This window comes from Solanum pennellii, chromosome 3 (genome assembly GCF_001406875.1).
Source record: "Solanum pennellii chromosome 3, SPENNV200".
Classification (NCBI taxonomy): domain Eukaryota; kingdom Viridiplantae; phylum Streptophyta; class Magnoliopsida; order Solanales; family Solanaceae; genus Solanum; species Solanum pennellii.
Window position 1 is genome coordinate 4,820,879 of NC_028639.1, and position 14,103 is coordinate 4,834,981.

General features: G+C 34.2%; 2 protein-coding genes and 1 pseudogene across 2 annotated transcripts; 1 reads left to right on the plus strand and 2 right to left on the minus strand.

Annotated features, from left to right (window-relative positions):
- The first annotated feature begins 689 nt into the window (after positions 1-689).
- LOC107014872 (amino acid transporter AVT3B) lies at positions 690-2,687 on the plus strand. The gene has a single exon (XM_015214981.2). The coding sequence runs from the start codon at positions 948-950 to the stop codon at positions 2,229-2,231; it is 1,284 nt and encodes a 427-aa protein (XP_015070467.1). The 5' UTR covers positions 690-947; the 3' UTR covers positions 2,232-2,687.
- A 1,708-nt stretch (positions 2,688-4,395) lies between these two features.
- LOC107012547 lies at positions 4,396-7,513 on the minus strand (annotated as a pseudogene).
- Positions 7,514-9,598: 2,085 nt separating this feature from the next.
- Positions 9,599-13,958, minus strand: LOC107013963. The gene is made up of 5 exons (XM_015213840.2): positions 13,679-13,958; positions 13,060-13,130; positions 10,923-12,401; positions 10,528-10,702; positions 9,599-10,323 (listed from the first exon to the last, which is right to left on the minus strand). Exons 1-5 carry the CDS (start codon positions 13,746-13,748, stop codon positions 9,710-9,712), a joined length of 2,409 nt encoding a protein of 802 aa, XP_015069326.1. The 5' UTR covers positions 13,749-13,958; the 3' UTR covers positions 9,599-9,709.
- Positions 13,959-14,103: the final 145 nt, after the last annotated feature.

The window sequence follows — 14,103 nt, forward strand, 5'->3', positions numbered from 1 at the left end:
TTAGTTGGCAGACATTATTTGCAAATGGATAAGTTATTGATAACTTTAGTTATCAAAGACATTATTATATCTTCCTTCCTTATCAGCCACAAAACAAAAAGAGTAATTTTTTTTTTAAAAAAAAATTCTTTTTGAAAACATTTATTTTTTTAATTTATAAAATAAGATACGTGTACCATCGATATTTTCTTGGATATTTCTTTATTCAAACAAATATCTAAAAAAAGAAAAAGAAAAAAAAAGAGACGTATTCAAACTTTTTATTTCTATACAAAAGAAATCGAAAATAAAAATACATAAGAGTCATTTGGAAAGCGACATAAAATAAAGTAAAAATAATTTTAGGTTTTGAATATCTTTTGAATTTATTTTAGTAAACGTATAATCATGTTTCATTATGGAATTTTTGAGTGAAAAATAATATTTAAAAATGAATTTATATATGATCACGAGTACAAATTAAATTCACTTTCGAGTAATTTGAAATGAAAAGATGAAAACATGTTATTGTTATTTTTTAAATTTTTGAAAATTTTAGAATTCTACTTCAAATTGAATTCCTACCTTCATGATAAACACATTTTTTAAAATATAAGCAAAAATTAATTTTAAAATATTTTCCAAAAACTATTATTTTTATCTCACATAACTTATTGTCCCCAAGTTTTTGTCCTTTTTGAAAAGTTTCTTCAAATTTTACTTTTCCTGTTGATAAGATAGCCTGTAGCTCACCAACAACCCCAGGTTTTTCCATAAAAAACCTTCATTTTCTCTCTAATCTCCTGAATTTACAAAAAAATTCAAAACTCTACAAGCAATTCCAATTTTTTACTCAAGTTTGAAGTAATCTTGAAGTAAAGATTTGATTTTTATCTAATTTTTGCCTTTAAAATTGTGATTTTTGGTTCTGGTTTGTTGATTCTTGATTTTTTGAACATAGTATCCATATGGGGTTTGAAAAAGATAAAGCAAGTTCATCCTCTCATGTTTTACAAATCCCAAGAGAAGATACACCATTGTTATCCAAGAATCATCAGCATCTTTCTTCACCTTCAAAGACTTTTGCTAATGTATTCATAGCCATAGTCGGAGCAGGGGTTCTTGGACTTCCATATACATTCAAGAGAACAGGATGGGTAATGGGTGCTCTTATGTTATTTACAGTTGCATTTTTAACTTACCATTGTATGATGCTTCTTGTATATTCTAGAAGAAAGATTGAATCCCATCTCAAGATTTCACAAATTTCATCTTTTGGTGATTTGGGGTTTGCTGTTTGTGGACCTATTGGTAGGTCTGCTGTTGATGTTATGATTGTTCTGTCACAAGCTGGTTTTTGTATTAGTTACCTGATTTTCATAGCAAATACTTTAGCATATTGTTTTAACTACTCCAAAACTAATCCAAATCCTAAAGTCTTTGGCTTTCCACCTAAAGCTGTGTATATTTGGAGCTGTTTCCCTTTTCAGTTGGGGTTGAATTCAATTCCTACTCTTACCCTTTTAGCCCCTTTGAGTATTTTTGCTGATGTTGTTGAATTAGGAGCTATGGGGGTTGTGATGGTTAAAGATGTGATGATTTATGCAAAGAGTAGTCATGTTCTTGAAACTTTTGGTGGATTTAGTGTGTTTTTCTATGGTCTTGGTGTTGCTGTTTATGCTTTTGAAGGTGTTGGAATGGTATTGCCTTTGGAAGCTGAGACAAAAGATAAGGCAAAATTTGGTAAAATCTTGGGTTTTTCAATGGCTTTGATATCTCTACTGTATGGTGCTTTTGGTGTATTGGGATATTTTGCTTTTGGTGAAGAAACAAAGGATATAATAACGACGAATCTTGGACAAGGATTACTTAGCAGCCTAGTTCAAATTGGTCTTTGCATTAACTTGTTCTTTACTTTCCCTCTGATGATGAATCCAGTTTACGAAGTAGTGGAAAGGAGGTTTTGTGAAGGGAGTTACTGTGTTTGGATAAGATGGATTATGGTTTTGGTAGTGACGTTTGTGGCGTTGTTTGTGCCAAATTTTGCTGATTTCTTGTCATTGGTTGGGAGTAGTGTGTGCATAATTCTTGGCTTTGTGTTGCCTGCCTTGTTTCATCTGATTGTGTTCAAAGATGAGCTAAGATGGCATGGTTTGGCTTGTGATGGTGCAATTATTGTAGTGGCTGCTGTTTTTTCAGTCTATGGAACCTACTCTTCATTGCTGGAGATACTTTTTGGAGCCAAGGAATAAATTGTTTGTCTTCCTTTTTAATGTACAAGTTCAAGAGATGTTTATCTTGTATATCCATCAGACCTCCAAAGTTAAGCGTGTTTGGGCGAGAGTATACTAGGATGGCTGATCCTCGGATGTCCTTCTGTTGCATCCCTCATTCGAAAACAGTCTTGCTTTCACTAGGTAGGGGTAAGATCTGCATACACCAAATCCCCGCGGTGGATATAAGATTATTGTTGTTGCTTATCGTGCATTATGGTTGTTCGTTTGTTTTTCATCCTTCCTACATTTGTAAATTTGCTTCCATCTAAGGCCATTAATCATAGGTTTGGTACAACTATGGAGGTTGTGTGAGGGACATGATCATGTCCATTTAGTATTTATTGCAAGTGGTCATAATTTGCTCAAATGGCCATTTGGTTCTCTTCTTAGTACTATTTATATATAATAATACTATATTATGTTTTGAGAATAGTCCTAAATGTGTTTATTTATTTTTAATTTAAGTTGCGACTCTTGATACAACTTGTTTGAGATTAAGACATAGTATTTTTTTTTTTTTTAATGAAATTGTGTCTCTTAGTCAATGAGAATTCATATGGCTGATTTTAACTTATCTCGAATTGAGACATAGTTATCGTCGTTCTTATTCACTCCAAAATAAGAATCGTCTGTTGCTAACTATCATGTAAAGAGAACGCTCATTAGGTCTAACTTAACTCCAAAATCAACTTGTCGAGAATTGTTTAAGATCATATAAGGAATTTAGAACATATACTTAATAGAATACCAACATTGATGTTGTTGGCTACAATAACATGTCATGTTTTACATGACATGAGGTAACCACTTTTAATGGTACTATTTAAAATATAGCCAGAATTGACAATGCAAAATTTTGGTTTCTGAGCCTTCTTCTGTGCTTCTTCTTTACTCCTCTCTATAGCAAAGACCTAGTTCTTCAAAGTTCAATCATCCTTCCAACCCTGTAATTCATCAATGGCGTTGAAACAGAATTACTCGTCCTCGTAGGCACTGATATAATGAGCTCTTTCGATTACTCCTGTATTAGGAAGTTGGACGTCTTATTCTTATGAATGACCTGTTTGAATACAAGTCTCGAGCAAGAATGAATATCATTAAGTAAAAATTGTATATAATGAGCTCTCTCGATTACTCTTGTATTAGGAAGTTGGACGTCTTGTTCTTATGAATGACCTAGGTGAATATAAGCCCTGAGCAAGAATGGGTATCATTAAGGGGAAATTGTATATAATAGCAAACTATTAATTCAAATTAAATACTATAAACATAGTTTGATTTAATTGTATCCCCATAGCAAACTGTTGCTATTTTCGCCTCTCTCCCTGGTGAAATCTCGCTCGCCACTCTCGTTCTCGTTGCTTCTCACTTTTATATAAATACAAATGTATAAAGTGTGTTTGTGTTTGTATAAAGCGAGAGAAAATTGTATATATACATATGTTTTCGTTCCCCTCTTCTAGATCTCGCTCGCCATTCCCACTCATCTCTCTCGATATATACAAACACAAAAGTATACATTGTGTTTGTGTTTGTGTTTGTATAAAGCGAGAGAAAATTATTTATACATATACAAATGCATATATTTTCGTCCTATACACTTATGATTATACAAATACGATCTTCCCCGCCCAGTTTTCATTTGTCTTTCCCTCTTTCTCGCTTTATACAAACACAGATTATACAATTGATTCTTTTGTATATGTATACCAAAACAGATTATACAATTGCTTCTTTTGTATATATGTATAGTGAAATAGTCAACTTCTTTTGTATATATGTAAATCGAAATAACTATAACAAACAAAAAATTTATTATGGAGCGCAATTATGCAAATTATAACTATCGTATACAAATATAATTTTTATGTTTATTATATGTGAAAGTTATTCCATTAAGTAACAACCCTAAAAGTGGCTATTTGTCGCCTTGATTTACACAAATATGATCTTTGAGTGCCACAGTTTAACTTTTGACCCCATTTAAACAAGTTTTACAAAAATAGATTTGCGGTCACATTCATGTTAGCCACTTGCATTAGAGTCATTTGCACTTTTAACCATTTCATTTGCCCTACTAGCCATAAGTTCGATTGCTACAGGACAAAAGTTAAAAAGACCAACTCATTTGAAAGACAAATCGTGCAATTCTATGATTGTATTATAAGTTGCTCAGTGCATTGTTTCAAGTACACAAACTCTGAAGAGATTGAATTATTAATTCAAAAAAAAAAATATCATGCTTACAATGGATTGATATATCTACATCAGAAATAATCTTACACATTGAGATTAATGGAAGGAAGAGATATAAATTAGTCTCCTTTGACAACAAATGTCACACTTCTAATGTTAATAATAATGACAATGACTCCAGACATCTCCTGCTAACAAAAAGTACCTAGAAATGGAACTCCAGAAGCTAACAAAATCCTGTCAACACAATGGAATCAAAATCTTAGTCTCATCTAATCTGTAGAGCAAAAAACTCGATGGTAAAGGAGAAGACGAGTCTATCAAACCTAAAACATGAAACAAGAACTACGTAATCACGATGGTGGATGAACAATCTTTAATAGCAAGAAACATTTGGTTGCCAAGAATAGATAGAGATAGAATCTCACGAGGCATTAAGTTGATCCACGAAGTAAGATATGGTACATCTGTAATTGAGGCATTTAGGAGCCCGTCTAATCACACAAGTGGGGTCTAGGGAGGGTAAGATGCTAGCAGCCTTACCCCTACCTTTATGGGGTAGAGAGGTTGTTTTCGATTGACCCTTGGCAACCCTCCTCCTTTACCCAGACTTGGGACCGGTAATGTGAACGACCTCACAGAGGCAGAACTAATTGAGGCATTCAGGAGCCACTTGCTGAAGCAACATAGGAAACATATTATGTGCAAAACAACTATGCAAGCAGTGAAATATCAAGATATAAACGTTAATTGGGCTGGAAGAGGCGATATATGTATAAAAAGAAGTAAGCAAGAAAAAACACGAAAGAGACTACCTCAGACTATAAGTCCCATCATGGTAGCCACCTCAATTGATACTAAAATACGAAGACTGTGATTGCATCAACTTATTGTTTAACGCAAGTGGATGCCTAAAAGTTTGGCACTTCAATGTAGATGACCTATCAACTGGAAATATAGGATCATTAATAGCAGTAACTTTGTTGATCTTCTTATCCGGTGACGATGAATTTTTGAAATTCATGTCCTTTTTGGGTTCACTTTATCCCTGAGACTGCAATTACTGAGGGGTAACATTTTCTGTTTCATCCGCCCTTTCTTTTTGTCAACGTTATATATATCATTTGGTGATTCCCCGAATTCCTCCTTTGAGTTCATTGGTTCTCCTTTGCCATTTTCCATCTTTCTGAGATCCGCCTTATTGAATTTCGCTACGCTTGAGTCTACTCTAATGAGTTCTTTCTCCTGGATAGGACCATTTGATGCCTTATTTCCAGCAATATCAATCCCATTGCTTGTGGAAGGTCGATTTGCTTCCCACGACGTTCTTCCATTCTGATGTTTAGCATTTTCGGAAAGAGAAGATCTTTTAAGCCTCTTATGTTTTTGATTTCTTAAGTTAGAGATTGAGTTCTTCGAAATTCTTGGAGAGCTGTTTATTGTCCTACTTAACATCCGAGCTAAATCTTCATCCGTTGTACAATTCTCGGTCCCTTTATACTTATTCTTCTTCTTCTTCTTCGAGTACTTGTCTCTATCTGTAACCTCACCAGAAACAGTAGCAACCAACTCCATAGCACTCTTAGCAGCAGCCATGGCTTCTGATGCTTTCACAGCTTTCTCTTCAGCAACAGCTCTTGCAGCTTTTGCAAGCTCAACAGCTTTTAGAGCTGCCACTCTTGAGGCCTCGACAATCTCCTCGATGGAACGATTACAATCATCCGAGTGAAACTTCAACAGGTTATTAAGACGCATATCGAACTCAAATTCTGTAACATCATCAGTAGAAGAGGATGGACTACATGGATTATCATCGAAATTCTGTTTTTTCAGTCCTACTAGAAGCCGTTTTCGCGGAGGCAAAAGCACATCTGAATCCAAGTGATTGATGTCACATGTATTTCCTTCCATCTTTTTCTTTACATCTACACATAAGCTTATTGCTTCAACAATCCCTTAAAACTACAAAGAACAGTAAAGATCATACCTTTAGCATGAAGTATATGACTAATCATCTCTTTAGACAAACTTTACGAAAATTGTGTGCTTTTTTCCGCAAGAAGTGCTTTTCGGAGAATAACAATTCATGTTTAGCTAATCAATTATTGAAAAACACTTTTTACCAATATCAAAGAAGTAACTTGTGCTTGGTCAATGTTCCGAAAGTGCTTCTGAGTAAGTTACAATTTTTAGGTTCCGCTACTAATCAAAACGCTTTATTTTTTCCCTAAAAATTTCACTAAACGCCTCAACTTTAAATAAACACTTTTGGCTTCACAGAAGATTCATCAAACAGGCTATTGAACAACTCAATTTCACATTTCTTTTTGTTTTATAATCGTGGTGTTCGGGCTAGCTTGCACGCACCTCCACTAATTCTATATCTGTCGCCTCACACCAGCAACAACTACAAGTCTATAACTCTCTCCACGACTCCACCAAAGCTAAAACATATTAGAAGAAATCACCTAATTTTTTCCTTTTTTTACTGTCTTTGCTACGGTTGGATTTGGATTTTAACGTAAGACCTCATGATTCTCAAATTAGTTCATTGATCGCAAAATTTACATTTCTGGTTTTTATTTCCAAAACCCACATCAGATTTTACAGAATCTTGCCCTAGGAACACATTAAACACAACCACTTACCAAATTGGATCAAAATCAAACAACACAAGTACAAATTCAATGAAACCCCAAATAAACAGAGAAAAAAGATCAAGAATCATCCAAAATCAGGTCAGTGTACCATCTTTTAACCTTCCAAGATCTAAAAACACAAAAATTTAGCATCTTGATTTAAAGGGACTATAAAAATTTTAAATTGTGTTTATAGCTCCTTAAATATGTGTGTTCATAGTTATTTGAATATATAAAAAATAGCCAAAATTTTAATGCAATGTGAGAATCATAGAAGGAGAAAAACATACCTGATCTTGTCATCTTAGAGGATACAAAAAAAGAAGAAGTTGAAATTAGGGTTTTTAGAGAAAAGGGAAGGGTTACACAAATATGAGGAAGATCATAATAAGGCTGAAAAAGGTTCAAATTTACTCCATACCTAAACTATGATGAAATTGTTATTTACTTATTTAAATTACATAATACATAAATACGTCTTTTTTATTTTGATTTTATCTAACATTTAGGCTTAGTATATAAATGTATTTTTAACTTAACTTCATTTCACATTTATGTCCTTTTAACTTTGGGTGTGTACAAATAGACACTTAAAATTGTATAAAGTTGAACAAGTAGACACATGAGTCATATGTATACACGTAGACACAAATTGTCATGTAGGATGTCATGTGATACGTGTGTGTCTATTTATTCAATTTTATACAAGTTTAAGTGTTAATTTGTGCATGCTCAAAGTTGAGGGCATAAATGTGAAATGAAACGAAGTTAAATGTCATATTTATATATTATGTATGACATTCAGTCTTCTAACTTTGGAGTGCACAAATAAATAGTTAAATTTGTATAAAATTAAATGAATAGATACATATCACATGATAATATAATACACGTAGAACCTATGACCTAAAGTTTAATTTGCACCTACGACCTAACCTTTTTAAAAAGAGAAAATTGTATAAAATAACAAATTATTAATTAAAATTAAATATTATAGCTATAGTTTCATTTAATTTTTATCTGTAACAAACACTTTGTCATTCGTTTCTCTCCCCTGATTTCTCGCTCGCCACTCTCTTGATCTCGCTCGGCCGTCTCTCTCACCTCTTTCACTTTATACGAATAGAAATAGATAAATTATGTTTGTGTTTGTATAAAGTGACAGAAAAACTTCATATATGCATATCTTTTCATTCGTCTCTCTTCCCAGAGAATCTCCCTCGCCACTCTCAATTAATACAAACATAAATGTATAAATTGCGTTTGTTTTTTAATAAAGCGAGAGAAAATTGTATATACAAAACCAATACATATATTTTCATCCTATATATTTATAATATACAAATATAAGTTACTTTTATATAAACGAGAGGCTTACCAGCAATTTATACAAAATCTGATACTCCTGCCAATAATTTATACAAATCTTGCAATTATGCAAATTATTATAGTTATAACATACAAATATAATTTTTATGTTTGTTAAACCTAAATTTACTCTTAAAAAATTGTACATCTCACTTCAGAGATGCAAGTATCTAAAGTTAGGATGGATAAAACTAAACTTCATAGATAATATTTGAAGTTAAATACAAATAAAGTTTATAACAAAAAGAAGATTGAATTAGTTATTGTTGTTCACTTTTTTTTTGTCATATATAGAATGAACCAAATATTAATAACCAAATACTGGATAAACATAATGCTAAACTTTATATAGAATTGACAAAATCACCAACTCTTATTTGTAAAAAGAATCATATTGCAAAAGAATATATATTAAACTATTTACTATATTTTTTTGGTTATCAATCTCTCTTTTTAACTATCCTCATATATATATATATTTTCCCTAACTTATGTGGACCATAAATTAGGTATATGATGATGATTTTATTTATGCTACAAACACTTTCTACTCCAATTAATTGAATAGATTAAGTTTGAAAGAAATTTTCAGATTTTGCTACATCTATTTAACCAACACTAAATCATTGTTGATTAAATTTGCACAAGGAAATAATATTATAGACGATTTGCATGAGATACATTGAACTGATTTGTATTATGTCATGTAAGACGTGTGTGTCTACTTGTTCAAGTTTATCACAAGCTTAAATTTCTACTTATGTATACCCAAAGTTTGAGACATAGATACTGGCCAAATTAAAGGGCATATTTATGTCAAATCTATCAGGGCATAATGCATAACTTGCACTTTAACTTGGTTTTATCTGACAGTAATGCTCTTCAACTTTGGGTGTGCACAAATAGACACTTACATATATACAGATGAAAAAGTTAACACACTCATCTTACTTGACATCCTATGTGGCAATAGCGTCTTACGTGTATAACGTCACATATGACACATACATCTGCTTGTTCAACTTTATACATGTTTAAGCGTCTACTTGTTCACACCCAAAGTTAAAGGGCGCAGATGACAACTAAGGCCCGCGGGGTTAAATGACATATTTATGTGTTATGCCGGAATAATATTCATGCTTAAATATACTTGTACAACTTCAAAAGTGCAATGTGAATAGGAAAACAAGTTATAACTAGTTTATGATTACATATCCTTGATCATATATACAAGAGGGAGATAGAACATATTTATGGTTGCATATCATTGATCATTTCATGAATAAGATCACCAACAATCTGGTATTCAACATCTTTTCCTAGAGCATTAACATCTTCATCAACTAATCCGTCCCAACGCGTGCATTGCAAGTCTCGGGCTAGTATGGTTTCGAGGGATTGAGATGACATATCTGATGAAATTCGAGCAATTTCCCATACACATTCTAATAACTTATTTCCCCGCGGAGCTCGTGGAGTAGGACTAATAGTCCTTCTCATAGAACTGCTTCCGAGTACACTTGGAAGCACTTCATTCAAGAAGTCACACAATAACTTGTGATTCAACTTCTTGGATTGATGATCATTGCTTGATCCTTCATCGTAATCGTTTATCTTTTGCCTCTTGTAAGACTCTTCGACTTCTTCAAAGACGTGGTTGCTGATGGACTTTCCAAGAGGATCCCATTTTGATAGATATTTATCACATGAACCATCGTATAAACCAGAAGCAACAAGAAGATCTCTAACGAATGCTTCAGCTGGATCGTCAATCTCCATAACGATCTCCTCTTGAATAGGCTGCTCGACGATCATTGTCTCCTCAGAGTCATAAGTTTCTAGCTGATTCAGTTGCCTCCTTAACTCTGCGTCATCAAAAGTTTCAAAATTCAAAAGTCTTAAACTCCGTGTCAAGTCAAAACCAGACCAACAAATTAAACTGAATCGGAGGGAGTAGTTAAACTTTCATGTTATGACAAGATTCAAACTCTTATGTCCATCTCACATCACATTATAACCGCGCCTAAACTACAAATGTAACTAAAGTTAACATAAGTTTTTACTCGTACCGTTCAGATTAGAGCTGATCTCTTTGAAAACATGAGGTATCTCAGTATCATCCAGTGGATTTACATCTGAAATTGATGATGATGATGGACTGAAGTAATCTGTTTGCCTCCAAAATTCTTCATTGCTTGTGCTACATACAGATGCAGGGCTTGGTGGCACCTCAGTAGAATTCTCCTAGGACCAAATAAGATACTAAAGTTATATATCAATAACATATCAACATAAAAACATTTTTTTTTACGAAAGTGAACAAGTGATAGTTGAGGTAGGAAAAGTGAACACGTGATAGTTCAGGCAGGAAACTCGCAAACACATGATACTTCAGGTGTATTTTTGACCATTATTACAAAATTTTGAATAGTCGAAAAGAAAAAGGACAGTTGAAGCTTCTTACTTGTCTCACATAAAATTTGGATGCAACAGTTTGTGTGTTCTGAAGATCTTTCATGTGCATTTGTTTGTTTCCATGTGATTCCTCCAAAGATTGAATTTTTCTACCAAAGAGCTTTCCTTTAAGTACAAAACTATGCTTAAAGCTGGAAACTTTTGCCTTAAGATTGAATTTCTCTTTTCGCCATTTCTTAACGTTGACTGTGACCTCCTCGATAGCTTCATGTTTTCTCCTAATATGAGCCCCCGTTAACATATCTTGATCCTCCAGGAGAAGTTTTCCAAATGATGATCGTGATACGGGAGCTGACAAAGATCTAACCAGGTTTCTATGAAATAGTTTCTGGTCTAGCATAACATCATTACTGAGCTCCTGCCTGGAGTATCTGCACTGCCTGTCTGATTCATCTTTCATATCGTCCCCGTGGCACACTTCATTCGAAGCATATCTCATTTCTTCAGCTTTGCTCTTTTCCCTATTCTGTGCTACTGATGTAGAGCTTACTCGATCATGTTTGTCGATATCATGAGATGATTCGTCACTCAGGACATTCCTCAACCTTTCTGTCAAAATTCTTCTCGTGTCTCTTTTAGTGAATTCAGGTGAGCTAGCCTCGTCGCGTTGGATTTCACTTCTATCAGACTGCATTGATTTTGATCGGTGGTGAGTTGTTCCAACATCCCTAGTAACACTCTCTCGAGCCTGTTTTGCAATACATTGAGCTATTATCTTTGCATCTGATGGCTTCTCAATGGTTTTTCGGAAACTCTTCTCTTGCAATTCAAATTTTAGTCTTTCCTTAACCTCTTGAAGAAATTCTTCCATGCTACTCCCGTCTTCGGATATTCTAGGAGAATTAGCCCATGATTCTTCATTTTTCCCCGACCTGTCGGAAACAGGCCTCAAAATTACAATCTTTGCAGGAGCAGAACCTGACTTAACGTTCAATGCACGAATAGTCTTATTTCGTGCAGCTGCAAGAAATTCATTTTTATCTTTCTGAACCTTCGAAATACCTCTTTCGTGTATATTTTCTGTTGCAGCAAGTCCTTTAAGATCTATAGATCTCTCAGTAACCATCTTTCTCGTTGAGTTCGCATAAAGAACCGTGTTGGTGCTAAGTTCAACAAACTTTGAGCCTTCCTTGAACTTTGCTGCTTGGTATGCTTCAAACTCTTTCTTAAACTTTTGTAGTTCCTCTTCCTGTGGATGTTCTCGGGGTTTAAGTTCGTTAAACTTCAGGCTATTCCTACTCCGTCTGTCAAAGGAATCGAAAACTGTTTGTCTCGAGGAAACCTCTCTCAAACTCTCCTCATCTACGGATAATGTATCCAGTCCCATCAGACGGGCCACAACGCTAGGAATATTCTGCCCTGTGTTTGGTCTTTTAGCTAATTCTTCGCTGATCAGTTTCTTCATTGGAACCTCTTTCACATAACAGTTCTTCTTCTCTGGCCAGTCATTTGTCATGTGATAAGTACACTGAATTTAAGCAACTAGTGAGTTAAATCGCGAAAACGCAACCAAAATGAGAATCAAATATATCAAATTTTCATTCAGAGATGGATTTCATTCTCACGACGTGTCAAAGAAATAACAAACTGTGTTGAAAACAAGAACAGAAGTAACAACAGAAGAAAGGAAACCAAATGATACGTAAAAGTTGACAGACATGTCGAGTTGTGAATCATTTTATGTTCAAAATGACAGTGGAAATCACAACTCTGCAACACCTCAAAGTTGCAGAAGAATCAAAGCTCAGCTCAAGAACACTACAGGGAAGGAAACCAAATGATACGCAGGTAAAAGTGAGATACGTGTCGAGTGTGATCATTTTACGTTCAAAATGACAATGAAAATTGCAACTCTTCAGCACCTAATGCATCTAAAGTGAAACTTTCCGCGAAGTTGACACAATGATGATTGAAGAGAAGAATCAAATGCTCAAGAAGTACCAAATGTTAATCTCACGAGTCGTTAGCAAAATAGAGGATCAAATTTTCTTAGCCTGGACTTGTAAAATGCATAAACTGTATAGAAAATATTAAGTTTCACATTTCACTGTCAAGGCTCACATCAACTAAGAAAAGACATACAACCAGAATCGCGATAATTCTAGAACAACATAACAAATTATTACCAGGATATCGTCCCCTCCATCACAGAAGCTCTCTGCTGGCTTCTCTAATCTATTTCGAGGAGCTTCTATGCCTGCAGAAGAAACGAATGTATCATAATACTTCTACTATATCCCCTAGTGGCGGAACCAGCACTTTCACTAAGAGGGTTCAAAATATGAAGAAGTAAACACACAAAGAAGCCAACGGAATTCAACATCGACTATATATATACATAAAAGATGATTTTATCAAAGAGGGTTCGAATAAACCAGAGGCTGATGCAACCAATTCCTATCAGTTCAGTTGAATCCAGTATTTTTTACACGAATCACGTATATATAGTGAAAAACTACTGTCCAGTAATTTCCTTTAATAATCAATACCCTTTTGTAACCTCTGTTGCTCGAACTTCCCAAAAATGTTGCCACAATCATATCGGATCCTCCAAAAAAATGTATAGCTTTTGGAGGATCCGATACACACCTGACAACGATTTAAAGAGTCCTAGCAATGTATATAGACAAAACACTAAGCACTTTGAGTTTATGAAATTAGCTTAGTACAAAAATGACATCTTTGAAATCTTTACTACTACAACACTGTCCTCTATCGACACAACTAGAGATCGAAAACACTTACCCCCATGTCTCTTAGACATCCTCATCGTCCCTCCTGCATCAACGTCAATAAGATCCGACAATCTTACCATAATGTTAAAATTGCAGTAACTTTGGAGAGGCAACTCTGCATCAAACAATATACCTAATAAGCACGAACGAAGAATAGTGGTCCAGAATCCATAAATTAATAATCCTGGATCCGCCTCTGACTACCTACAACCATGATCACAAAACGAAGAACTTATTGTGATCTATAGCAAATTCATATATAGTCTCACACACTAATATTCTTGAGAATTCTCTTTACATTTCTAGAGAAAAAGGTCATACATACACAAAAGTAGAAGGCAGCAAATAGTCTCAAACTTGTGAAGAAAAAGTAAACAAATAAATCCAATTCAATGCCAACTACTTATATTCTTGAGAGTTCTCCACATTTCTTAT